The sequence below is a fragment of the Cynoglossus semilaevis genome, chromosome 7 (assembly GCF_000523025.1).
Source record: "Cynoglossus semilaevis isolate Cse_v1.0 chromosome 7, Cse_v1.0, whole genome shotgun sequence".
NCBI classification, from domain to species: domain Eukaryota; kingdom Metazoa; phylum Chordata; class Actinopteri; order Pleuronectiformes; family Cynoglossidae; genus Cynoglossus; species Cynoglossus semilaevis.
Window position 1 is genome coordinate 8,449,696 of NC_024313.1, and position 25,060 is coordinate 8,474,755.

General features: G+C 39.8%; 3 protein-coding genes across 4 annotated transcripts in view; 2 read left to right on the plus strand and 1 right to left on the minus strand.

The window, feature by feature from the left end:
• The window catches only part of fkbp1b (FKBP prolyl isomerase 1B), a 10,013-nt gene extending 7,277 nt beyond the window's left edge, over nt 1-2,736 (plus strand). For both annotated transcript variants that reach the window (XM_025056622.1, XM_025056623.1), the window contains 2 exons: nt 1,262-1,374; nt 1,956-2,736. In XM_025056622.1, the coding sequence (XP_024912390.1) occupies nt 1,262-1,374; nt 1,956-2,084 (242 nt within the window). In that variant the 3' untranslated portion in view covers nt 2,085-2,736. The remainder of the gene's footprint in view (nt 1-1,261; nt 1,375-1,955) is intronic.
• A 402-nt stretch (nt 2,737-3,138) lies between these two features.
• mmut (methylmalonyl CoA mutase) lies at nt 3,139-15,471 on the plus strand. Its single transcript, XM_025056613.1, is given in 13 exon segments — nt 3,139-3,292; nt 4,195-4,624; nt 5,334-5,701; nt 5,790-5,947; nt 8,291-8,462; nt 8,557-8,805; nt 8,885-8,996; nt 10,105-10,220; nt 11,075-11,190; nt 11,699-11,830; nt 11,916-12,063; nt 13,520-13,687; nt 14,820-15,471. Coding segments are annotated over 12 exon segments (2,262 nt in total). The 5' UTR covers nt 3,139-3,292; nt 4,195-4,230; the 3' UTR covers nt 14,949-15,471.
• A 2,572-nt stretch (nt 15,472-18,043) lies between these two features.
• On the minus strand, nt 18,044-24,840 carry opn8b (opsin 8, group member b). The gene is made up of 3 exons (XM_025056625.1): nt 23,585-24,840; nt 21,535-21,828; nt 18,044-18,933 (listed from the first exon to the last, which is right to left on the minus strand). Exons 1-3 carry the CDS (start codon nt 23,652-23,654, stop codon nt 18,179-18,181), a joined length of 1,119 nt encoding a protein of 372 aa, XP_024912393.1. The 5' UTR covers nt 23,655-24,840; the 3' UTR covers nt 18,044-18,178.
• Between the last annotated feature and the right edge of the window lie 220 nt (nt 24,841-25,060).

Sequence of the window (25,060 nt, forward strand, 5' to 3'; positions counted from 1 at the left end):
TGCGCAGAGGAGTGCCGGGGAGGCCCCCCCCCCCCCCCCCGCTCCTGTCCCACCGCCTCCCCAGGTGTGAACACGGTGTTTCCATGCAGGTTGCACACGCGGCAGCCAAAAAAAACGAGCCCGCTTTTCTGTGCAGTCGATGCGAGGATGGTTTGCCTCTCCGCCACATGATTCCTGTGCAGCAGGTGGCGTTCTCCTTGCACTCGATGACTCCGTGGTTGGACCCGGCCCAGCCCACTGATATCTTCCCTCTAATGTGGCTCCTAGAAAAAGATGGACTCTATGTTTAGTATGAATGAAAGTGGAGAAGGAGGAGTAGAGTCCCAGCGTTAGTGCTACTTGATGCGCCTGACTGCATTACTAACCCTCAGTCAACAAGCAAGTTGTTAAATTATGACTAATTTTAACTGAACTACAGTTAAATATGGTATACAATTTACAAAGCACACCACTGATTACTACTGTATTTCCTAGACAGAGAGATGTAATGCAACGGTATTGGGATGATAAGAATTTGAATGTGTTAAATGATACACATGTTAAAGTTATCAAAAGTCTGCAGTATAACCTTTAATTCTGTGGCTGGACCTAGTCATGTAGACCGGTGGTCTCAGAGCAGGTCAGAGGGTTTGCTGAAGTTATCAGAGTGCAGCTTCAGATCTTTGTTTTGATTGGACGACAGCACTTCAGAGGTCGAGAAGGACACATTAAAATCCCTGATAAAGTCTGGCCAGTATTTCCGTGTCACTTTCGCTGCCCCCCAGTGTTGTTATCGTGCTGGAATAGCTGCCGGTCAGTGTTGTGAAGGAGCACAGTCCTGCACCGCTTCGCCTTTGTTAGCCTTTTCTCCCTGTGGTCTACATACAGCCAAGTGGTGGCCTAGTTAACTTTAAAAATAATCCATGAAACCAGGCCAGTGCTTCTGGATTCACATTCCCATTGTACAGTTGTGTAATTGAAACTGACTTCAAGATCCTGATAAGAAATGCCGCCAGAATAATTTCTCAGACTGGAGCCAGCCCTGCTTTATTTTCTTAATCTGAACATGTGTTCTTCCAAAACATTAGCAATGAAGGAAGGGCGTGAAGTGATAATGAACAGCACTGGGCTGGCTCAGGAGCAAGGAGTCCGGGCTATTATGAAGTGCAATTAGTTGAAAGTTTAGTTCAAAGTGAGTACGTCCATAAATTGAAAATAAATAAGGGAAGAAAAAACAAATTAACGGAATGAGTTGTCCTGATGTAAATGCTTCTTTTTGCAGGCATGTTGCAGAATGGTAAAAAGTTTGACTCCTCTCGAGACAGGAATAAGCCCTTTAGGTTCAAGATTGGAAGGAATGAGGTGATTAAGGGCTGGGAAGAAGGAGTAGCACAGGTAAGATAAACACCTCAGGTCTTTCAGTCCTGATCATTAAGGCTTTGACTTCATAGCAACATTTATTTGACTGAAACACTCACAAACTAAACAAAACAGGTTAGCGTGAATTATTAGCTCATGCTCACATTTAACAATGGACATGGGTCTTTTTACAACCGGCCAAAATATGCAAAGTCACCAGGCCTCCGTTCACATCAGATGACATCAGTTATGACTCAGTTTGATTAGACTGATGCACAGCCTCGCAGGTGAACAGGGAACTCTTTGTCCTGAGATGTGTTTAAATAAATAGGAAAAGAAAAATTACGTTCTATAATTTCAACACCAATATCTAACTGTTTTTTAGGTTTTTTAGGTTTCTGATAATTCAGCAGCAGTACTCTAGAATATTTGCATTTTTTTTTGTAGCACTTAATGCTCAATCACCTGAACATTTAAATATGACGTTGATTATTGACAAGCTGCAAAAAATGCAGCCATGAACGTTGTACATACTGTATTTGGTTTTGTTTTGTGTAACTTTTTAAAGAGCACTACAGCAGCATACTCATTGGTGTTCTTTTTTCCTCACCTTTCAGATGAGCCTGGGACAGAGAGCAAAAATTACTTGCACACCAGACATGGCTTACGGAGCGATAGGCCACCCGGGGGTCATCCCCCCAAATGCCACACTTATATTTGACGTGGAATTGCTGAAGCTGGAGTGATGTGTGGTGTGAAAATAATAAAATGTAAAGGTTTATAGGTTTGCATCTACCACCAGTTGTTTCTACAGGGTGCGGCTGCTTCTCATTCACCTGCTCCTCTGTTTGTCTATAGTCTTCTTTTAGTTGAATACATTAAACGTTTACTGCTGCTTCGTTGCCGCCATGTCATAAATGGATACTGATAGAAAGACTTTAACACACACCATTTTTGGTTTGTTTGTTAGAGGTGCTTTTTCTTTTAATGTCATATGAAGTTGTAAATTTTGTTGAGCCAAGAGAAAATCAGCCATCGGGTGAAATAGCTGCACTGCACGGCACTGCACTGCACTGCTACCACTGCATTCTGCCTTACAGTTTCAACAACACACTGAGGGCACATGTGTGTACAATACTCCTACTCTGTATATTAACTGGGCATTATAGACCACTCTCTGCATTGCCACTTTGGTTATGGTTTGCCCCGCTAAATGCTCTAGAAATGGTGTTGCTATGTTTGGTGTATTTTATATCCACCATGGACGACGATTACAAGTGTATCCCAATCCAATCTAACCCAAAACTATACTATACTGTACAGGACACTGTAAGAGCCATTGCTACTGCTTTGACAGTTGACCAACCCTTAATAAAAATGGCATGTACTGTGTTGAGATAACTGTGTCGTGTGTTAATGTTACTGTGGCAGGCACAAGTTTAGTTAGAGTTGGCTTTTACTTTGACAGAAACATCGCCACTCAGTGGCGAACTACATAACTTTTTTACTAAAAAAACAGCGTACAGCACATTTTTATAACACATTTTAATAATGCTATGGAACCCCACAATTAGATGATAAGCAGATAGGAAATATTATACAAAGTAAAATGAGAGTTTATGTTGTTCAAGCACAGATGGCATACTGTTGTATGTACCTATTTTATTAAAGACATTTAACTGAATGGTAAACATTTTAAGGACTTTTTTTTAAATAAAACTGCAATAAAATTATAAGTAAAATAATTTCATACTTAAAACCGTACTATAGAACGATCAAATTAAAGTTAGAGTCGGTTATCCTTTGCACAGTCAACAAGCTTTACAGTCGAATTTGCTTCCGGTGTCATCTGTGTCTCCAGCACGCGATTGGGCGATGCTGAATGTTATGAAAGTTCATTGGACACACAGGGACACGCCTTTTGTCCACCAAAAAGAACACAACACAAGACAAGGTCAGAAAATATCATAAAAATGTTAAATCAAATGATATTATGTATGGGCCACTGCCGGTGTCATTTGTGGTGTTTATTTGTCCCCTTACGTTGACACGAGCAACAAGCAACTCTCGTGTTAGCTTAGCACTTAGCTAACTTAAAATGTAACACTAACGATGTAACACTAACGTTTTTATCCTAATTATTATTTTTATACCTCCCCGAGGAAGACAGTTTTGCCGAACTCGAATCACCTTAATGCTAATAGATGGCCAACGTGTCCTAATGGTTAAAGTTTAATTAGTATAATAACAGCAACAACTGCGGCCGTGTTTCAAAAACATATTCTACTTTAAGTTCTGCTGCAGGACGCTAGTGGACACAAAACAATTCTAAAAGTAATATTCCAAATAAACAGTAGAGGGTGTTACATAGCCAGCCATATATATATATATATCGTTTTATTCTTAATACACAAATATAAAATGTACTATGTAACAATCTGTTCAATAGGGTAGTATGTGTATCAATCTTGTGCAGAATATATCTTGCTCTGTTTAATAGAAGTTCAGAAATAAATGAAGCACTACATGTGTTTCTTGTTGTGTAAAATATTTTATATTATATATGAATATGCACAAATGGGAATATAATTTCCAGTAATGCAACCATGTAGAACAGGGGTGGCAAAACATTTCTCACAAACAGTCTCTGTGGCTGCAGTTTTTTGTTCCAACCATGCAGCAGCACACCTGAGTTGACACCTTAATCAACTGATCTCAGTCTTCAGACATCTGATCAGTCAAACTGTGTGCTCTTGGTTGGTTCGAACAAAACCTTGCAGCCACACAGCCCTTTGAGGAATAGTTTGGACATGATGTAGTGAATGTCTCCTGTGCGTCTCTCCTTATTCACCTCAGGTAATCCATGTGTGTGTAAGTGACTGAAAAGGAAGCATGCTGACTGCACGAAAAGCATGTGCAGCACTTGCTGCCAAGCGTCTGGTAAGTGCTTGTGTTTTGAGGCACGCGCACCGTTGTCTGATCCATACTACCACAGCAAGACGAGAACAGACTGAGCTGCACCCTGAGTGGGCCACTTTGGCTAAGAAACAGCTTAAAGGGAAAAACCCAGAGGACCTGATCTGGCGCACACCAGAGGGAGTCAACATCAAGCCTGTGTACACTAAAGCAGACTCAGCTGCTGCTGCTGATGAATTGCCAGGAGTTTTTCCATACACCAGAGGGCCCTATCCCACCATGTACACCTCTAAGCCATGGACAATCAGACAGTATGCTGGATTTAGCACTGTGGAGGAAAGCAACAAATTCTACAAAGATAATATTAAAGGTAGATCTTGTTTGTTTATTTTTTGTACATATTTGTTATTTTTATAGGTGGCTTCTATAAAAGGGCAATGAAGAGTGACCTGTACTGTAGTCACCAGTTGATGTGGTGTGATTTTAATTTTTATAGGTGGCTTCTATAAAAGGGTAATGAAGAGTGACCTGTACTATATATAAGTATTATTAATGTTTAAATTGGAGCTGGCAAAATGAATACTAATACATTTTGGAAGATTAATCTGAAGAAATGTTAAGTAATGACAGAAAGACACACACTGTATAGCCAAAAATTCCACTGTGCCTTCCCCTACTGTTGCACTATTATATAGACAAGATTTAGACACATTTTATTTGCACACACTGCACAAGTTCAAAATACTGTCTAATCTGGCAGAGGCTGCAACTTCTGGTGAGATGTGTCAGACCAGCCTTGCATAAAGCCACTGTTAACATCCACAGTCATGACTAATATCCACAGAGCTGAATGCTAAATCCGCAGCTATTTTATGATTAATCTTTTGATAATAATTGATTGACCTCCGTGGTTAAGATGTTACATTTTGTAAATGAAATGCTGATGTTATACAGCAGAAGCAGAACAGACGTGGACCAGAGCATTATAAAGGTGTTTAGTATCACCTAGTGGCGGAGTAGTGGAACCACATGCCCTCTCTTTATCCTTTTAGTTTCTAATTTCTTTTCCTCCCTTTCAGCTGGACAGCAAGGCCTCTCTGTGGCCTTTGACCTCCCGACACACCGTGGCTATGATTCTGACAACCCCCGAGTGCACGGAGATGTCGGCATGGCCGGAGTTGCCATTGATACAGTCGAAGACATGAAGATGCTTTTTGATGGAATACCACTGGAGAAGATGTCTGTTTCAATGACAATGAACGGAGCAGTCATTCCTGTCTTGGCCATGTTCATTGTCAGTGGGGAGGAGCAGGGAGTTCCCAAAGCCAAGCTAACAGGCACCATTCAAAATGATATTTTGAAGGAGTTCATGGTACGCAATACTTACATCTTCCCCCCAGAACCTTCTATGCACGCCATTGCCGACATCTTTGCCTACACCTCCAAGGTATGTACCCTTATTTGCACTCAATACTTGTTTCAATACGTGTGTGACAACTGTTGAATTTACTACCGTCCTTCAAACATGTTCACAGCACATGCCCAAATTCAACTCGATATCCATAAGTGGTTACCATCTTCAGGAGGCTGGAGCTGATGCTATCCTTGAAGTGGCCTACACCATTGCTAACGGTCTGGAGTACTGCCGCACCGGACTGAAAGCAGGCTTAACCATTGATGAGTAAGCTCCAAGGTAGGTAATGTGAAACAACATCATCCTAAATACTGTTGCTTCATAGGTATGGAAACTTCTGATATTTGGGGATACAGGTGTGTCGGGAAATTGTCAGTTACATTCTTATCAATCCTATTCATTATACCATCTGTAGTCAAAACACTTTAAATCATAGCTAAAAAGATTTGGATGATTTGTTTTCCAAGTTTTTAAGAAGCCTAAAAAGCCTCAGAAAGATCTGCCGGTGGGAAGGTATTTGTGCAGACAAGGTAACGGAAGAGATGTCATGGCATAACAGCGTGTTTTTTCTATTTTCTTTATTGCCAAGTAGCAGACTTCTCACAGTAATTGTAATCTTATAGATGAAAAATGCCAGATAATTCTATAGAGTCCTATTGTAACATCAAAGAATCTGCAGGAATATCTGGCACCAAACTAGTTGGACTACTAGGGTTGCACAACAATGAGCTTTTCTTTTTTTTTTAGAAAGAAACGTCTGTGTGTCTGATGTTTTCATGTTTGAGCCTTTTGGCTATTCTTCTAAAAATGATGTGAGTGGACAAACAACCCTGCCCATTATGTTCACTTTGAAGCAAAATAATCATGTGGAGCTGCCTTTCTTCAGTCTGACCTGTAGTTTTCGTCAGGAAAGAGGGAACTGAAAACAGTCAATAATAGACCCAAAGCTGTGGATACAAGAGAGTGTCATTTTTCTGAATAGCAAGGCTAAATGCCACAAAAAAAACAAAAAAATAAATAAAAAAAATTCTCAGTCCTAAACCAGGTGTGTGATCTTGAGAAGACTGGATACAGGACATGGCACTTTTGTGAAGAAGAGTGAGAAGAAAATCAAACTTGTCAAACTAAATTGCATCACTGCAGGTTTTTAGGTGACATTTAAGCTATTGTTGCAGCAGAAAGGATGAAGGCTATTCAGTCTGTGGTTACAATTTTCTGACCGTTCGCCTTATCGTGCACCAGATGTGTGCCTGGTGTTGTTGAAAAGAGCAGTCAGCCCTGAGCTGTCTGTCTGTTAAAACATTTTCTGAAATTTTGCAAAATCAGGCCAAAGCATTGTCCTGCTGTGAAGTCTGTGGTGATGATGTCATTCAAATATCCAATAGAGACTCAGTGCCACTTCTCACATGATGTAACTGATGCATTGTTGTACAAACACACAAACCTGTGCTATTTTTTTATTTATTTTTTTACCTTCCATTAACAGCTATTTAACAAAGGCTAACATGCAGCCTCACATGACCTCAGAACACACTGGTACCTAGTAACAAGTGAGCTCTGTTCTATCTCTGGCATCTGATTAAATTATTTAAATATGCTATGTCACACTTTTTCCATTTAATAAGAATCTGAATGAGGTACTTTTTGGCTTTTAACATTTCCATTATTATTGCTCTGAACTCTCTTTTATATATATAATTTTTTTTTTCTCAATATCCCACGTAATAGCAGAGTTACTCGAACGGCTACCTCGAACGTTTTTTAAAACATTGCTGTGACCTCTCATTTTAATCACTTCAAAGCTTTTCAATCGCTCAATCTCAATCAATACCAAAATGTCATCCCTTCCTGGTAGAAGCGCCCTTCTAACCTGACCTATTGTGTCCCTCCACAGCCAATCGTTCTGATGTGTTGAGAGTTAATAGCTTCAGCTGTGCAGAAGCACAAAGACACTGAAAAAAAATTGATGTGATGTCATCTGTCACAGTGGTGGGCTTTTAGTGTATCAGCAACTCATGAAGGTCCTGCAGCTGATTTCCTTTAAAAAAACATTTAAAAAAAAGCAATAAATGTAATATAGAAACTTTTGGAATGTAATAAAATGACAATTTGTTGCATTTTGCCTCACAGAGGTTTGATAGTGGTTCATATATTTAAGACGTTAACAGCTGCCAGTCTTAACACACTTATTGACTGGATCCAACCGTCCAACAATACTACCTCTCACCTGTGAAATGCACAAACATTTAACTCAAAGGTGAGTCAAAGACTATTCCATCTGTTCATTCAGCTGAGTAATTGTCAAAGCACTACAGGATTATTTCGTCAACACTAATTGAGTGTGTCTCTTTTGTGGGGAGAAAAAAAACAGCGGTTTAAAAAATTCATCATCTGGTGAGTCACAAAATCGTTCTAACTCTAGTCTGTATTCTTGACCTATTGATGCTTTTTCCCCCTTAATTAAATGTATTCATTCCAGTTCATTTCATTATGAAATAGTTAATTAAATCTCCACAGCATGCACACACCAGGATTCTCCTAGAGGGACAAAGAGAAAAGAGCCCACAATGTTCTCATCTGTAAAAAAATAAAATAAAAATGAAACATTTTTCTCCTATTCAGGCTTTCTTTCTTCTGGGGAATCGGGATGAATTTCTACATGGAAATTGCAAAGCTGAGGGCAGCCAGGAGGCTTTGGGCCACGCTCATCCAAGAAAACTTCCAGCCCAAAAATGCAAAGTCCCTTCTCCTGCGCACACACTGCCAGACATCTGGCTGGTCTCTGACAGAGCAGGTACATTAAGTCCTACATAAGTCAAAAAAAAAAATTCCAAATCTTAACGTAAACCCAATGTAATTTCCTTTTTGTCATTTTAATTGTTATACAGGATCCATATAACAACGTGATCCGAACAGTGATTGAAGCCATGGCAGCGGTATTCGGTGGCACACAGTCACTCCACACCAACTCCTTCGACGAGGCCCTGGGCTTGCCCACGGTGAAGAGCGCTCGTATTGCAAGGAACACGCAGATCATCATTCAGGAGGAGTCCGGCATTCCCAAAGTGGCTGATCCGTGGGGGGGGTCGCATATGATGGAGTCGCTCACGGACGACGTTTACAACAAAGCACTAAAGGTTTGACGTTTGGCCAAAAGATAACCTTGTCCATATCAATCATTTGAAATCACCTGAAAGCGAGTGTTGTGTTTCACAGTTTATCAACGACATCGAAGAGATGGGAGGCATGGCCAGAGCTGTAGCAGAGGGTATTCCAAAACTCCGAATTGAGGAATGTGCTGCACGTAGACAGGCCCGCATCGACTCAGGTACTGGGGGGAAAAAAATCCTTTGTCGACTTGTCACGTAACTGTTTAAATTCTCACTGGATTCACTTGTGTGTCTGTATGTTTTTTTCAAAATGCTTATGGGGATGTGGATGACAATTTCAGTTTATTCCTTTAAGGCCAACGACTTTCTTATTTTACACAGAGAAACACCAGTAACTCTTCCCTCTCCTGTTTGTGTACTATTCATAAAAAGGTTAATAGGAATTTTATGTCATTAAGAGTAACATTTTTCTGGGCTTTTGCTGACAATGGGGTCATATGTTCCCATTTGCCATGATGAAAATTACATTTTTCTGTTGACTCATAACGTCAGCAGTGATTGAGATGGAGCAGGCAGAATCTTCACAGACAAAGGACAGAGCTTTTTTTTCTTTTCTTTTTTTATCCTCCTGACACTTTATCTCATTGTTATTCATTGACTTCCTCTCCAGCAGTGGTTACTTCATCCGAGACAGCCTTCTAAGGCTTTGGGTCTTTTTTCAACATTTTCCACAGGTTTCAGTAAGAACTTTGAAATGTAGAATATAATTGTTTGTAATGCAAAAGTGGGGGGGATACAAGGGGATACAATAAAAGATTTTCAGATTTTTGTCACAGATCTTGCTTTAAAATTCCGTTGGAAAACACAATATTTCAGCTATTCCCAACATCAAAAACACTGTCATGGGATGTTCTCACATTTTTGTTCTGATGTGTATGTGTTGCGTGGTGTCACTGACGGAGTGGTGACCGTGATAGTAGCTCTCGTGTGTTGCTTTGAAACCGACTGAGCCGTAGAGCATGAAAGGAGGGCTCACACAGTCAGTCCTCGTCCTGAATTTTGACAACAATCGGATTAGGTAAATGGGCAAAATATTGAAGTCTCACTCTGAATAACACGTTGTTCAAGTTGCATATGGTATAAAATTCACCGGCCTGATCTCCAATGACCTGACAGCCTGGTACTTCAATAACAATCTCCTTCTTCAACATAGAGTATAAAGTGGATATGTTCTGCTGTTGAAATGGTTTCTTATACTCATTAACTTTGTATCTCTTAATATATCTGTGTCAATAGATATACACACCTTTTAATTTTTCATGCCAGGATCTGAAGTGATTGTTGGTGTCAACAAGTACCGGCTGGAAAAAGAGGAGAGTGTGGAAGTGCTGGCCATTGATAACACTGTTGTACGTCAGAAACAGATTGACAAACTGAGAAAGGTCAGTATTCTTCAGAGATGTATTTTGTCAGCTGCTCAATCTAAATGGCATTTTCCGTCCTTAACCTGAGGAGGTTAAGGATAAATTCAGCTGTTGAGTAAAGAATGATTAAAAAAAAGATTTATTATTATTGTATATTGTGGTTATGAAATGATAACATTCAAAGGTCTATGTTTTTGTAGATGCGTTAAAAATAATTAGAGCTGAACGTTTTAAATTTGAAGCTGTGTGGGTTTTATGTTTATCTCCGGTGCACCCCCCAGGTTTAGAACCACCGTGTTGATAATTCTGAGCTCTCTCTCCAGGTGGACTGTGGAGACCACACCAGATTGAGAGATCAATGTGGATAAAAAATGTCATTAGATTCAGCAATGGAAAGAATCACTGTGTAATTACTATACAATCAAACCATGGTTTAACTCTGTTTGCCTGAAGATAGTATTTTATGACTGACCTTTTGACAATGGAAAACTAATTTAATTTCTGTTATGGCTGAATGTGATTTAAATGTACTATAGGTTATATTTGTACATTTGTACTGGTGTTACCATACAATGGTGTTACCATACAAACATTTTTTTTTTTTTTTTTGGTGTTTCCAAACAAAAAGTTTTTTTTTTTTTTTGGGTTATGTATTTGTCACAGAAGATGACATACGTGCTTCATCTTACATGTGACAGCACTTCAATATAGTTCTGACCTCGGTTCAGTGCTCAAGCGAGATGTAAGGCTTATGTGTATGCAGTTTGTAGGAAGTGGCTGTTCCATCAATATCCACACTAACTCTGTGTGTGTGAGTGTGTGAAGAAAAAAGGCTTTATTTATTGTATTGTTTAAGAATTTCTTTGTTGCAGGTGAGAGAGAGTCGTGATCCCCAGGCAGCAAAGCAGTGCCTGGCAGCCATTGAGGAATGCGCTCGTACAAGGGACGGCAATCTTTTAGCCCTGGCTGTGGACGCAGCTCGAGCCAGGTCTGTCCTCCGATCTATTAATCAAATATTTATTGACTGAATGTTACGACGTGTATGGCTGTGCAAAGATCATTTATGCTAAACCAGGTTGACGGGTTCACAGCATGTGGGCAACGTTGGCACAGCAGGATCATTACCATTTCAGAAACACTCTAAACCATTAGAACATAAATCTGTCCTGTTACAATGTAATACACTGGCCATTTAGCACAAATTATTAATTTGTCTTCTGACCTTTGCTTTATGAATTGTGCTAAGGTTAATTGGTTAGTTCAGGGTTTTTTGACCCGGTGGGGCAGTAATATTGTGGGAAAATGAGACCACACCATACAGAAATACACTCATACATAGAGACAGAGAGAGAAGTGTATCGCAGTAAATGCCAGTTGCTGTAATCATTTATTGAATGTTTTAAAATGCATGGAAGGAAAATCAACAAATGCATTATGCACAAAAAAAAAAAATATTGTGGAAAATAATTTGTCACACTGTTTGCTTCTTTTTACAGATGCTCCGTTGGTGAGATCACTGATGCCATGAAGACAGTGTTTGGAGAACACAAGGCCAGCACCAGGATGGTGAGCGGAGCTTACCGCAGCGAGTTTGGGGAGCATGAAGAGATCACTCTGGCCCACAACAGGTAAAAACGATTAAATAAAAAAAAGATCTTATTTGTTTTTAATTTGAAACTATATGTATTTGGTTTTTTCCGTTTTTAATTCTAGAGTTTCAGACTTTAAGAAACACGAGGGCAGAAATCCCCGACTGCTGGTGGCAAAGATGGGGCAGGATGGTCACGACAGGGGAGCCAAGGTCATCGCCACGGGGTTTGCTGATCTAGGCTTTGATGTGGACATCGGCCCACTCTTTCAGGTTAGTTTTTTACATTTAAATAAAGCCAACTGCCTGCTGGAGTAGATGGGTTTTTAATGTAATATCATTGAAATTTGATATGTTCAATTCAGAAAGATGTAAGTTTAACAAAATGGTCAAAAAACAAGGTGCGTCTGGTTTCCAATCCACCTTCAAATATCGCCTACAAAGTACTTAATGGGACCACTTCTACCTACGCAAGTGCTGTGATAAAGGCCTATGTGACCCTACCACCACATCACTCGACTGATGGTCACAAACACCTCACAGAAGACAAGCCAGGCTTTTTTTCTTGTGTAGTTCCACGCTGGTAGAATCACCTAACAAACACAACCAGAACAGACATCCCTGCCTTTCTTCAAGAAGCTGTTGAAGACCCAGCTCTTCAGAGAGCGCCTCCTGTCCTAGCACTTTCCTGTACTTCCCTCCACCACACCCTTGTCCATCTCCAACTGCACTTGTCTCCACTTCTGCCCTCTCACCCTCTGGAAGCCCACTCTTTCTTCACTCGAGTGGTCTCCTTTAATCCCACCACAGCTTCCTCTACGTAGCTTGATTGTTAGTCCTCGCCTTGGAAGTCGCAAAATGCATAAATGTTAATGTATTTATAAGAACAGATATTAGTCCGTCTCTATAGGTTCATACAGTGATTTGATGTCTGTGCTGTAGACAGTCAGCCCACTGCACACTACACACAGCCTAACAACGTAAGCACGCCACTCCTGAGTTAGCATGCTGAGAGCCAGTCTGCACTGTGTTAAATAAAAGCGCCTGACGTGACTCACATGATATATGGAGTAGCACATGAGACGTTTCTTTTCAAACTGTTGCTGCTGTGTTGAGACTTTGGAAGATTGATCAGATTTATTATTAATAAGACAGAGGACATGTCATGTGAAAAGAAAGAATGCTTCCTTAACTTGATTTCATACAGCGCGTGTCTTTTGTGCGGTAGAGATACAGAAAGCACATTCAACACTGATGACGTGTATATGCTGGTGATTAACACCCTGCAGTCTGCAGGATTTTCTACCATTTTTCACATGGCCCTGTGTCAGGACCGCCCTTAGGCCAAGATTACAGACAGAAATGTCACCCTAACGGCCTCCGTCAGGACTCTCTGTCAATGCTTTAACAACAACGTTATCTTTCAGATATTTACTTTTCATGAATTAAAATGTGATGGTACGTGATGAGTTTTACATTGACCTAAGGCAGTGCTTCTCAAAGCGTGGGGCGGGACCCACTGGTGGGAGACATTTTCAAGCTTCAAGTGATGATGTCACAACTGCACTTTTGTTTTCTCTTTTTGTACCATGTGTTATTTGATGTTATTGATTTCGATTCATTTCAAAAATATGGTGCGAAGTGTCACAGATTTTTGTAGTAACACTATTTTCTACTTTGTATGTCTGACGTGACGTCACTTTGTAAACCTATGAACTGTGATGAACAGACGCCTGTGGAGGTCGCCCAGCAGGCAGTGGATGCTGACGTCCACTGCGTTGGGGTCAGCACGCTGGCTGCAGGACACAAGACTCTGGTCCCGGAGCTCATCAAGGAACTGCGCAAACTGAACCGGCCAGACATCCTCGTCATCTGCGGCGGTGTCATCCCACCACAGGTAACGTCTGAGTTTATCGTGCATGGCTTATAGGCTCAGTCCAACAGTTCTGAAGAAATTTCATTCAAAGTGCAAAGTGAGAGCAGAAACAGAGTAATCTAACTATTTTTTGGGGGAATATTAAAATCATACAGTGAAGGTGACACATACAGCCATTGGCTATTATATCCATGTCACAGGTTGTACCAAGCCTAAGGCAAACTCATCACATAATGTATTTTTCCATCAAAACACACTTGATGCTTTCTAATAAAAATCAATATATTTCGACACATCAGGCAAACACCTATGTTGGACTCCATTAATCTATCATCTGACATTGGAAAACTGGATTCAGTTGTTTCTGTCACTGACTGATGGCTTTAGTCACATTTTGTAGGGTAGTCGGTAGAAAAAGTGTATGCTGTACAAGTAAAAAAGAAAAATACAGCACCGCATTTATGTTTCTGTTAAGCTATTTTTGGTCAGATTTTCTGTTCGTTTTACAGTCTCATTTTATTTTAAAATTGGTTTTGTTGGGTCATTCAAAAAGTTTCTCAGTTAAATGCATTAAAAAACATGTTATTTTGAAGCCCATTTTCCTAAAGGTTCTTTCTCACCCAGCAGATAAATCTATCTTTAAGTACTGTCTGAATTGTAAACAATTCGCTCATTGTTTATTCATTGTTTTTTTCCCTTTTAAATAATGAACACATGATGATCATAAAATGGGACTAAATCCTTATCTTACTGATTTGTTATTGGTCTTTTAAAGATTTCACACTGTTGTCTGGCAACCGCTGGAAAAGGAAAGCAGTGCCAGGGAATGTCCGCTCTCTCTTCTACTTCTTTTCTATGTCTCTCTCTCTTTGTCCTTCTCTCCACAGCCTCTGACTGTCTTAAACGTGCATGTGAACAAAAATGCAATTGCCCATAATGATAGTCTTCCTGGTTCATGTAATTATCATCACAACATAGAACTTCCTGAAATTCTTGCAGCGCAGCCTCGTTTATTCCGCCAATACTGTGTTTTTTTTTTCCCTCTTCAAAGATTGAATAAAATTGCATTCACTGTGTGAACATCCTCAGCTGACAGCAGAATTCCTCATTAGCTGCACATCCTGTGAATGATGTTCTATTTGTGTCTGTGCAGGACTACGACTTCCTTTACCATAGCGGCGTCTGTGCCATCTTTGGCCCAGGAACCAGGATCCCACAGGCTGCAGTGGAGGTCATCGACAACATTGAGAAGAGCCTGGAGAAAATACGCCAGGTGATGTGAATCTCAAAAAGTTGATTTTGGTCAAAAACAAACGCAGGGGAGACCAGACACTTGCACAGAATCCTGACAAATATCTTCCAAATCCCAACGAAGTTAGCAGCTCATTTAAAAATCAACCACAGCCTGGTGGGCGATAGATATGGTTACAATATTTGAAATTGTTGTTGTCTTTTGTGGGAATAAATGTTGAATAACTTAATGTGTGCTTAAACTCCACAGGAAAAATAAATTGTTTTGGTCGTAGTATCAATGTACACACTGTTACAAATGAATCAGGAACAACTTTTGATATAGTAACTGTACGTTACAGAAAATGTCAATGTACTGCTTCAAATATGTGATCATGTGCATGCTGTGCATTTACCAAGCCGTGATTGGTGCCACAGTAAAAGAGGGAAGATGAAAACGGTGAACACAGTGTGCTGGGTTAATGGATGTGCGATATCTTCACTGTGTACCTTTCATTTCTCTGCTGAATTTAAATGTCTCCTGGTCCAAGAGGAAATAAACACAAATAATTAGATTCTTGATCTTTTAGCTTCGAATAAGCAATGCAGTAGTTAAAAAAAAGGAATGTTCTGGACATTTAGCTTAGATCCTCCATGTGTTTGAAAATAAATTCACATTATATTTATGATCAGCTAATGTCATAACTAGCTGACATAACATACACTGTACAGACCAGCAACCGTTCACACTCTCACTCAAAACTATGGTCAATTTTGCAGGTTGTTTGGCTGCAGGAGAAAACCCAGGAACGCTCGTAAACTTGCTTGAAGGTTTTGTCGTTCTGCCAATGATTATGATTCTATTCGATTCTTTCTTGAATGGTGATATTTCTACTGACAATAGTCCTCATTTAACAGCTGTCTTTATGAAAATTACAAGCCATTATTTTATTTATTTTTATCTCCCGCTGTGGTGATTTAGACGAGCTGATTGAGTTGTTGTTTTTGTTCCACTGCTGTTAGAATAGAGCAGAGTCTATGTTTTCATTTTCAACTTAAAATCGAAGAATGGGACATTAAATAATTTTAATAATAATGTTTTGATCTGCTGTGATGCAGCTTTCTGCTTGAATTTTGAAATGTGTGACTATAAAGATGTTAAATTTGTCAGTACAAACACGTGTCCGGAGTTGTACAGACGGAGACCAACTGTATACTTACTAGGTTGATTTCCTTACTCCATGACTTATTTTTCCAGAGAGTGGCATAAATTGTTACGTTATTTGTGATTGTGATGGGTTTTTTTTCTATATGGCATGCTTAGTTTATTGTGAAAAAAGCTGATGCTTATTCAATAGCACTTTTCAGAAGATGGGTATGTGCCAAAGTACACAAACGATTAGGTATTTGTGGAATTTGGCATGAATGCAAATTTGCATTCAGCAAATGATGGTGGATTATTGACGTCCGTTGTGCCTGTCTGCTCTGGCTGGTGTTGATAGAGAGATCAAAAGAAAGGGGAAAAAATACATTGAAGACATTTTTTAATGCATAAAAGGCAATCTGACTGGAACTGACAAAGAATTCAATAAGAAAGCATTTACATGGAAAACAAGGTGGCTGTGTTGTCCCCGTTTATCTGTTTATTCAGTGTGTATTGTCCCAACATGTCGATGAAATGCACACATCAATATATTCAGTGTGTACAGCTCCACATTTGTCAATATGTATTCAAATAAATAACTAAATTTTACTAGTAGGTATTGAAAACGTGAAGAGACGTTGTGTGACGTTAGACTTGAGTGTTCACCTTTTAGTACTGAAAGGAAGCTGACCATACAGTGGTTAATGTTCATGCCTTACAATGGGAAAGTCAGTGGTTCTATAGCTGGTGGCAATTGATGCTCTGGCTGTATTGATTAATGCTGCATGTGCTGTTGTTTCAAGTCAAGTGTTCACACTAAAGTGAACAGTCTGTGGGTATGAATGTGAGTGTAAATGGTTGTTTGTCCCTATGATGGCCTCTTGATCTGTTTGTTTTATTTGCCCAGTTGCTTATCACATAATAATAACCAATCAAATGCAGCGGTGAAGCACATTTCTTTATGTGATTGAACCTAATCATTTTTGACATGCTCATTACGAGTAAAGCTCTGTTTTTCTGTTCCCGGGAATTCAACTGTACCGACAGCGACTCATTAGCGGACCGCATTTAATTAGTCTCCATGGAGGTGAGAATGGTAAACCTCCTGTGACATTTGTAAGAGGTTCTGTGTTCCCCGTGGGATCATAGAGTGGTTGTTCCGGCCTGTTCTCTCTGAGTAACCTCAACGTGCTAACGAGGACAGCGAGATGGTCGAAAGCTCCGGAACCAATGTGCTAGTGGAGCTGTGCTGTAGTTACACCTCATGGAACGAGCCAAGTTTATCTCCACAGAGAACACATTACAGTAGCAGCCTTTTCGTGCAGAAAATAACATCCGTGTCAGTCATTTGTTACATGAAATATTCACAATCCAGATTAAAGTATTTTAAGAGCAAATATTTTAATACTTTTATTCAAAACACAGAGACAGCGACTTTTTAAATGTTTCAGGAGAAAGATGAACAAACACGTTTCACCTTAATTTACCACTGTTTAAAACATTCAGCACACACAAAGAATGCACTGTTGGTTTTGTGCTAAAGCAAGGCAAGTGTTCTTAGAGTTTTTTTTTTTTTTTTTTTTAAATACTGTACAGGGTTTGCGTGATAAGTAACAGACAATTCATACGAACAGTAACATATTCATAAATAACATCACGTGCTTCAAACACCTTCATGTTAACATCCTACTTGTACATCTTACTGGCTGCACTTCCAAATAGCACAGAGTAACTATGTGAGATACTGATGGGATGACTGATGAGTACGCAGGTCACAAAGGTCAGCACAGTGTCAGTGGTTGATTAACCTGAGTTTGTTTTACGGTCCGTGACTCACAGCTCTGACGCTCTATTTTAGACAATTGTACTCCCATACATACACATATAAATTAGCGCTTTTCTATTGCCAGGACACACACTATATGGACAGCAACAATCCAAAGGCATGCTATTATATTAGTCTTAAAAAACATAAAGTGTTTGTCCCTTTTGGGAGAGGATACCCCCCCCCCCCCCAAAAAACAGACGTTTTGTTGACATTTGGTGACTTTTTTTCTTCCCTGACACTGTATTTATGTATTTATTTTTAAAACAAATCCACATGAAACAGCTTATATATTTCACAGTGCGCTAATTTTTCAACCCAAGTCTGTTGTCTCCAGACAACGCTGTGATAGCGCCGCGGTGTTGGACCTTCTGTCAAGCTTACTTATGAATGTGATGTCTTCCTTGGCGCTATTGGATTTGCAAAAATAAAATCCCAGGCACCTCATCTGTAGCTCCTTCAGCTCTCTTTGAAAGTTCTTGCTGAAGATGTAGTAAATCATGGGGTTGTAAACAGTGGAGCTTTTGGCAAACATGCATGGCAAGAGGCTGACTTCCGGTGGGATGGCGCTGCTTTCGTTAAAAATGGACCAAAGGCTGACCATGCCGTAGGGAAACCAGCAGCCGAGGAAGCCGAAAGTGACTAAGACTGCAATCTGGAACAGGAATTGGGAAAAAGAAAGGAAAATGACTGGAAGTTCAACCACGATAATTATGCAGGCGAGACCTGAATCACTTACTATCAACAGCCTCTGCTGCAGCTTCACATAATTTGGAACTGGGATGCTGCCGCCTGTGTAGTTCTTATAGACCAAGTAGAGTTTGATAGAGATGCCAAAGTAGCAGCAGGTGATGATGAAAGACGGCAGAGCGAGGTTTAAGGAGAAAATGGAAATGACAAAAGAGAAGCCTTTGTGTTTCATCTGTCCCCAGGCCAGGGAGCACGACACCCCAAATGGCTCTGGGCCGTACTGGCCCCAGCCCACTATAGGGAAGAGCGCCCAGATGAGAGCGTACAGCCAGGTCCAGGCACACAGGATCTTTGCTTGTTTCCAGCTGATTCTGTCCCCTGCAGAGACAGCATGGTATACAAAGTTCAAGACACAAGACACATCGTGGCATCCACACACTGTATGTTTTTTCCAAAATTGATGCCCAACCTGCTATCTGCATGATTTTCCTTTTTTTTGTTTTTGTTTTTTTGACCAACAACACCCCTCCATTTTCTTCAACACTGCATTTCCCCAAGGAGATCAGAACAACCGAGTCTTGTTTGCAGTGTGCAGCATCAATATTGCTTTGTACTCTAGCAATTTGTCACCAGGTGAAATATTTTTTTCTCCTACTGATATTGATACTGTCAAGTTGTTGTTGGCGGAGCTAAAACCGAACAACTGACCGCATTTCTTGATAAAATCCTATCATAAAACGTGTCACTCCGCTACCCTACCCTTGTGGAACATGAATAAAATAGATATGTTTCGTTATTGTATATTTCGCTACTGTTTAATATCCGTGTAACTAAAGCTAAAGCTAAGTTCGCTACCACACAGCGTCAATGCTGCGTTTATATCTTATGACGATTGCCAAACCATTGCAGACGGTTTATATATGGCCAGTAGACGGAAGAAAATTATTAATAATAATAATAATAAAAAACAGGTTATTTGGACAAAATGGAGGAACAATACTGGGCATTGAATACATGGATGTTTTTTGTGAACTGCCACGCTGCCAAACAAAACCATTAATAATAATAAAAACAACAACAATAATAATAATAATACTTTGTATACTTTGGTGGTGTTTTAATAAAAATGTAATATGTCAATTTTAACTCAACTAAACTTTTGACTAAACAAAATATGATGATTTCTTTAATGTTTTTGACGGTTTGTGTTGTTTCTGAGAAAAAATATATTTTTGGGATACAGTTGTGTTGAAAAATGATGCGAGAGTAAAAGAAAGTATAAAAAATACACAAAAGTGTAACATATTACTCATTTAATTATTTTGATAATTCTATAATGGCTTAATGTAGTAGTTCCTGATCTAGTGGCAAGAGAAATAGTCTTCTAAGTGAAGAAACGAGGGTATAATAGTGTTGTCTTTTGCATTTTAAAAATGTTGACTAAATAAGCTGTTTTTATTTTTCATTTATTTTCTGCAGAATATCGCCGTCTACTGGCCACAGGTAGCACAATCGACTGCATTTTACAAGTCACCATGACATATAAACGCAGCATTGACGGTGTGTGGTAGCGAACTTAGCTTTAGGTACACGGATATTAAACAGTAGCGAAATATACAATAACGAAACATATCTATTTTATTTATGTCACACAAGGGTAGGGTAGCGGAGTGACACGTTTTATGATAGGATTTTATCAACAAATGCGGTCGGTTGTTCGGTTTTAGCTCCGCCAACAACAACTTCCGGCCAAAGGTTTGTCTGCACATTAGGCTCTCTATTGACGAATAGCAGGAATTGCCAATGATGTGCCGTTTTAGATCAACGATTGGTTGTTTATGAATTCAAATTAAATTCAAATATGAAACGTATGTAACGGACGTCATTGAAGACCTAACAGTGTCTGGGCTTTCTATCACGTCCGCTTATGATTCACTTTTGTCTGCTCGTTGCCCTCTGTTATCTGTAAGGTGCAATTGCACTCAACGATTGGTCCGGACTATTAGATGATGTGCGATAACCAATCGTTGAAGTGCAATGACACATCCTCATTTGTTTGAAATGCTAAATTCAAGCAAATGAGGATGTGCCATTGCACGTCAACGATTGGTCCGGACTTGATGTGCATTTGAATCCAAATACAACCAATCGTTGAAGTGCAATGGCACATCAATTGCAATTACTGCTTTTCGTCAACAGAGAGTAGGCATTTGGCCGGAAGTTGTTGTTGGCGGAGCTAAAACCGAACAACCGACCGCATTTCTTGATAAAATCCTATCATAAAACGTGTCACTCCGCTACCCTACTCTTGTGGAACATGAATAAAATAGATATGTTTCGTTATTGTATATTTCGCTACTGTTTAATATCCGTGTAACTAAAGCTAAGTTCGCTACCACACAGCGTCAATGCTGCGTTTATATCTGTTATGACGATTGCCAAACCATTGCAGACGGTTAAATATGGCCAGTAGACGGCGATGTTCTGCAGAAAATAAATTAAAGTGGCCAGACAGGTTATTTGGACAAAATGGAGGAACAATACTGGACTCCCACGGTGCCAAACAACACCATTAATAATAATAATAATATTAATAATAATAATACTTTGGTGATGTTTTAAGAACAAAAATGTCATATGTCAACAGTGACATATTGTAAATGTTCAGGCAAAGAAAGCTTATTGTGTTTGTATGTTCAAATTGAGCTATGAAAAATGTAACACCATAAGTAGCTCCTTTTTTTTTTTTTTTTTTGTAAAAGTAGCTCTTGGAGAACAAAAGGTTGGAGACCAGTGATGTAAACACTCGAGGCGTTATCAGTGGGTTGTCATCATTAACAACACAAAAGAGACACCCAGTGTACAACTTTTGTTCATAGTTTACTTTCTACTTTCTATCCACCCATAGAAATACATTTTAAATGATGTATTTATATATTGAACATGGAAATTTTAACTCCAAAAAAAAACGATACTTACTCATGCTTTGCAAGTTCATAGAAACAATAAACCGCACCATGGCCAAAACAGTCAGGTTCATGATGCTGGCCAGACCAAAGAGGAATCCTGCCAGGCCGTAGTAAATGCACGTGGCATCTCCGCCGATCCAGTGGTGGCTCCAAGCAGAGGCCACAGACAAGGGGTACATGGTGAGCGCTGCTCCCAGGTCACTCACCGCCAGATTCACACTCAGCAGCTCTGGTGGTTTCAACCTTGATGATCGTTTGAAAGCTATTATGATCACCATGAGGTTTCCGATGATGGATAGCACAGCTGAGAAAGACGAGAAGAAGATTGGAGAAATGTGAAGTGGCTTCAGAAGCCAGCAGAAATGACAAGAAATTTCGTAGCTGTATTTCTTTTTCAATTACAAAACCAGATTGTGTACGAAGCCAAATGAAAAGGTGGTCTTATTTGTAGACCAGGACAGTAACTTAACACTTTTTGCTGTTTATTCTACCAGCAGCTACTAATCCATGTTGCTTAACCTCTGCATTACATACATTTCTGTGTTGGGATATGGCTGTAGACTGAAAGAAAGGATATTTTCCCGACTGTTCTAGAGATTGACCGCTGACATTTACATTTACATTTATGCATTTAGCAGATGCTTTTATCCCAAGTGACGAGATGAGGATTAACAATCAGGTTACAGAAAGGAACTCTTGGCAGTACTTTGTAGGCTAGCAAAAGTGACTTATCTATGCAGATAAGTTAGACAATCTGAGACACTGTGGAGTCATCAGGTGGGAGAGACAGCTAGAACTGGATTTCATTACCATAGCAGTGATATGAGCGGATGATCTGGCCCAGCGAGGGGACCTCTGTGATATGATGGTGTGAGGCAGATGTGTGCCCTAAACAGGACACTTTGAATGACTGACAAGTGAGGACCAGTGACATAACATGTACTTGCATAATCCGAAACCCCCTCGTGTTTTATTGAAGCAGACATTTGACTGGAAAATTAGTAGAAATTCAATAAAGTTATCATCTATGTATCTACACTCACTGGCATTGTTCTAACTGACTGTGATGTGCCTTAGTGATCATTGACAGAATCATCTGAGTTTGTCAGCTCATATCAACAAGAACTAAGAATGACAGACTGAAGTCCATTACACAATTTTTTTTATTCACAGTTTCATTAATTCCCCCACGCTTCTCTCTGTTCAGCATTATTGAAAACACGTTTTGGTGTGAACACCTTTGTTACATCTGTCATTTTGATATCAGCGTTCATCTGCGATGAATCGCACAGTATCTAAACAAAGGTCACGACTGCGCTTAAAGTCCTCCCTGTGGAGAGCAGTCTAATCAGAAGGGATCTGCAGCCAGTGTTGACACTTCACCAGACGCATCACTACATTCTTTTGTTTTTACCATCACATCATGTAGTTTGAATTTTAATTGTACTGCCTGGGGGTATAGGTGGTGATTCAACTTATTCTCCCTGGATAGTGAATAAAAAACTGTGACCTCCCGGACCCCCTTTTCTTGCACCCTTTAAATAAATATATATATATATAAAATCCCATTAATAAAGGATTTAATAAATGAACAAGCCACAAGAAAATGCATTAAAACAATTCTGACATTGTCCTTTCCTCCCCCCATACATGACAATGTCGTAGAGAGCTCTTCTGCAGCTTCAGTGTCGATTCAAGCAGGTTTTCAACACTGCCAGAGCACCTGTGTGTGTGTGTGTCCATGTGAAATCACTCAATGGAAGCACTCAAGTGAAGACGCAATGTGTGTGCAAACATAATGAAGCTCCAGGAGTCTCTCTGTGTATGGGGCTGTGAAAGACCGTGCCTATAGATGTACTGTCAGGACTCCAGTAAAACATACACAGTGCTGCAACATGGAAATCATTGTTTTATCGTGCTCCATCATAACTAATAAATCAGCAATACTAAACATTATTAAAATACCAAAAATAAAAGCATGCACCTGTAATTTTATTTTTTTTTTTCACGTCAGCATCTCATGTAATTTCTTAATTTCTATGTTTTTCCATTTAACTTACCCACAACCAGCAGATAACAGCCGACAGCGATGTCCAGCGCTGGGGATAAAGTGGAGGCGTAGATATCCATTGTAAAAGGGTGGCAGTCAAAGAAAGATTTCCTATGTGGCGCAAAAGTCACTCTATGTCGCGTTCAGGTGTCAGATCCATCTGTCTTCGAGGAGCCAGAATTACTCAAGTGGTCCGCAGGTAGTCCGCTCCATCATATGGCTCCGGCTGACGCCATGTGCACAAACTGTATACATAAACAGTGCGCGTCATCGGGCTGAATCCTAGGACTGCCCTGGGTACAATGTCACTGCAAAGTGTATGCAAGCTCAACCCAAATGTCTCCGTGCGTCATTACTGACATCAAACGCCACCAAAGTCATCTGTGCATTCATTTACTGCAGCTTCAACAGGTTTATGTTGGTGTCGGGGGCTGGATCACTGATAGCCTGCTTTTATTTTGGTTATGCATTCCAATATGGTATTTTATTTTGAAAAGAGGATACATTCCATCAGGTTTTCTTTCCAGTGGCAGTTGTCTTTCACACCGTCAAACTAACTATGATGGGTAAATGAGTAAAATTAGTTAAAAAAATAAAATAAAAATAATTTAATTATTGCAATTAGTCCAACAATGAAAGTGCTAAGAGTTAACTTATTTAGTGTGCAATTTATTGTACCTGAAGCCAGTCAGTGGGGCAAAAAAGATTTAACCTACAGGTTTAAAGGTAGGTGTCGCTCCTGAGCCTTGAGCGTGCACAATTAGTATTAGCTGTGTTTTTTGCCCCTTTATCTTACCCTGTGTTGGACTGGCTAACTATTCAGGGTGCATTTGAAGGTTGTGACAAAGTCCTTTTTTAAAAAAATTCAAAATGAATTAAAACATGTCCTCAGGGTACAACATCTTTGTACTGTGAATTTTATGTCATAGAAGTTGGTGGGTCACGCCTGTTGGGAATGTCCAACCAGAATTAAAGAGCCTCGTTATACTGGAGAGCTCACATGATCACGTTATGTTCAGGAGACAGACAAGAAGAGAGAAAACAGTCAGCCATACAGTTACAGCAGCAGATTTCATTTAGAAATGGAATGAAGTTAGTGAGGACAGAGGGATGTTTTTAATATTTGTTCTTTGGTTTGTTGTCTGATGTAAATATACAGTAGCTCCAGGTGATGTGGTTATTTACACTGTAAACAAATGCTGTTTTGTTTATATTCAACATAATGCCAAAAAAGGCTATTGTCATGCCATGGAGTTGATGTTTTGTCTTCTTCTTTATCTTGTTATAGAAAAAAAACCAGGTCACCCCTAGGGCCCAGAGCTGGGATTATAGAAACACAACAGGCGTCTGTAGAGCAACAAGTTACGGTATCAGGTTTGTTTGGAATTGGATTGCTTCCCTTTTTCATCACAAACTATTCCTTCCACTTCGCCCCCTCCTTTATATTCCTCACTCCTCCCTAAGTGAGAGAGATAACTGGAACTCT

What these genes read in the sequence shown, in the direction of transcription:
- opn8b (XM_025056625.1), bottom strand. Translation starts at nt 23,654, where the DNA reads ATGGATATCTACGCCTCCACTTTATCCCCAGCGCTGGACATCGCTGTC. An exon ending in CTGTTATCTGCTGGTTGTGG is followed by an intron (nt 21,829 to 23,584) that starts GTAAGTTAAATG and finishes CGTCTTTCTCAG; the next exon opens with CTGTGCTATCCATCATCGGA. An exon ending in TATGAACTTGCAAAGCATGA is followed by an intron (nt 18,934 to 21,534) that starts GTAAGTATCGTT and finishes CTGTCTCTGCAG; the next exon opens with GGGACAGAATCAGCTGGAAA.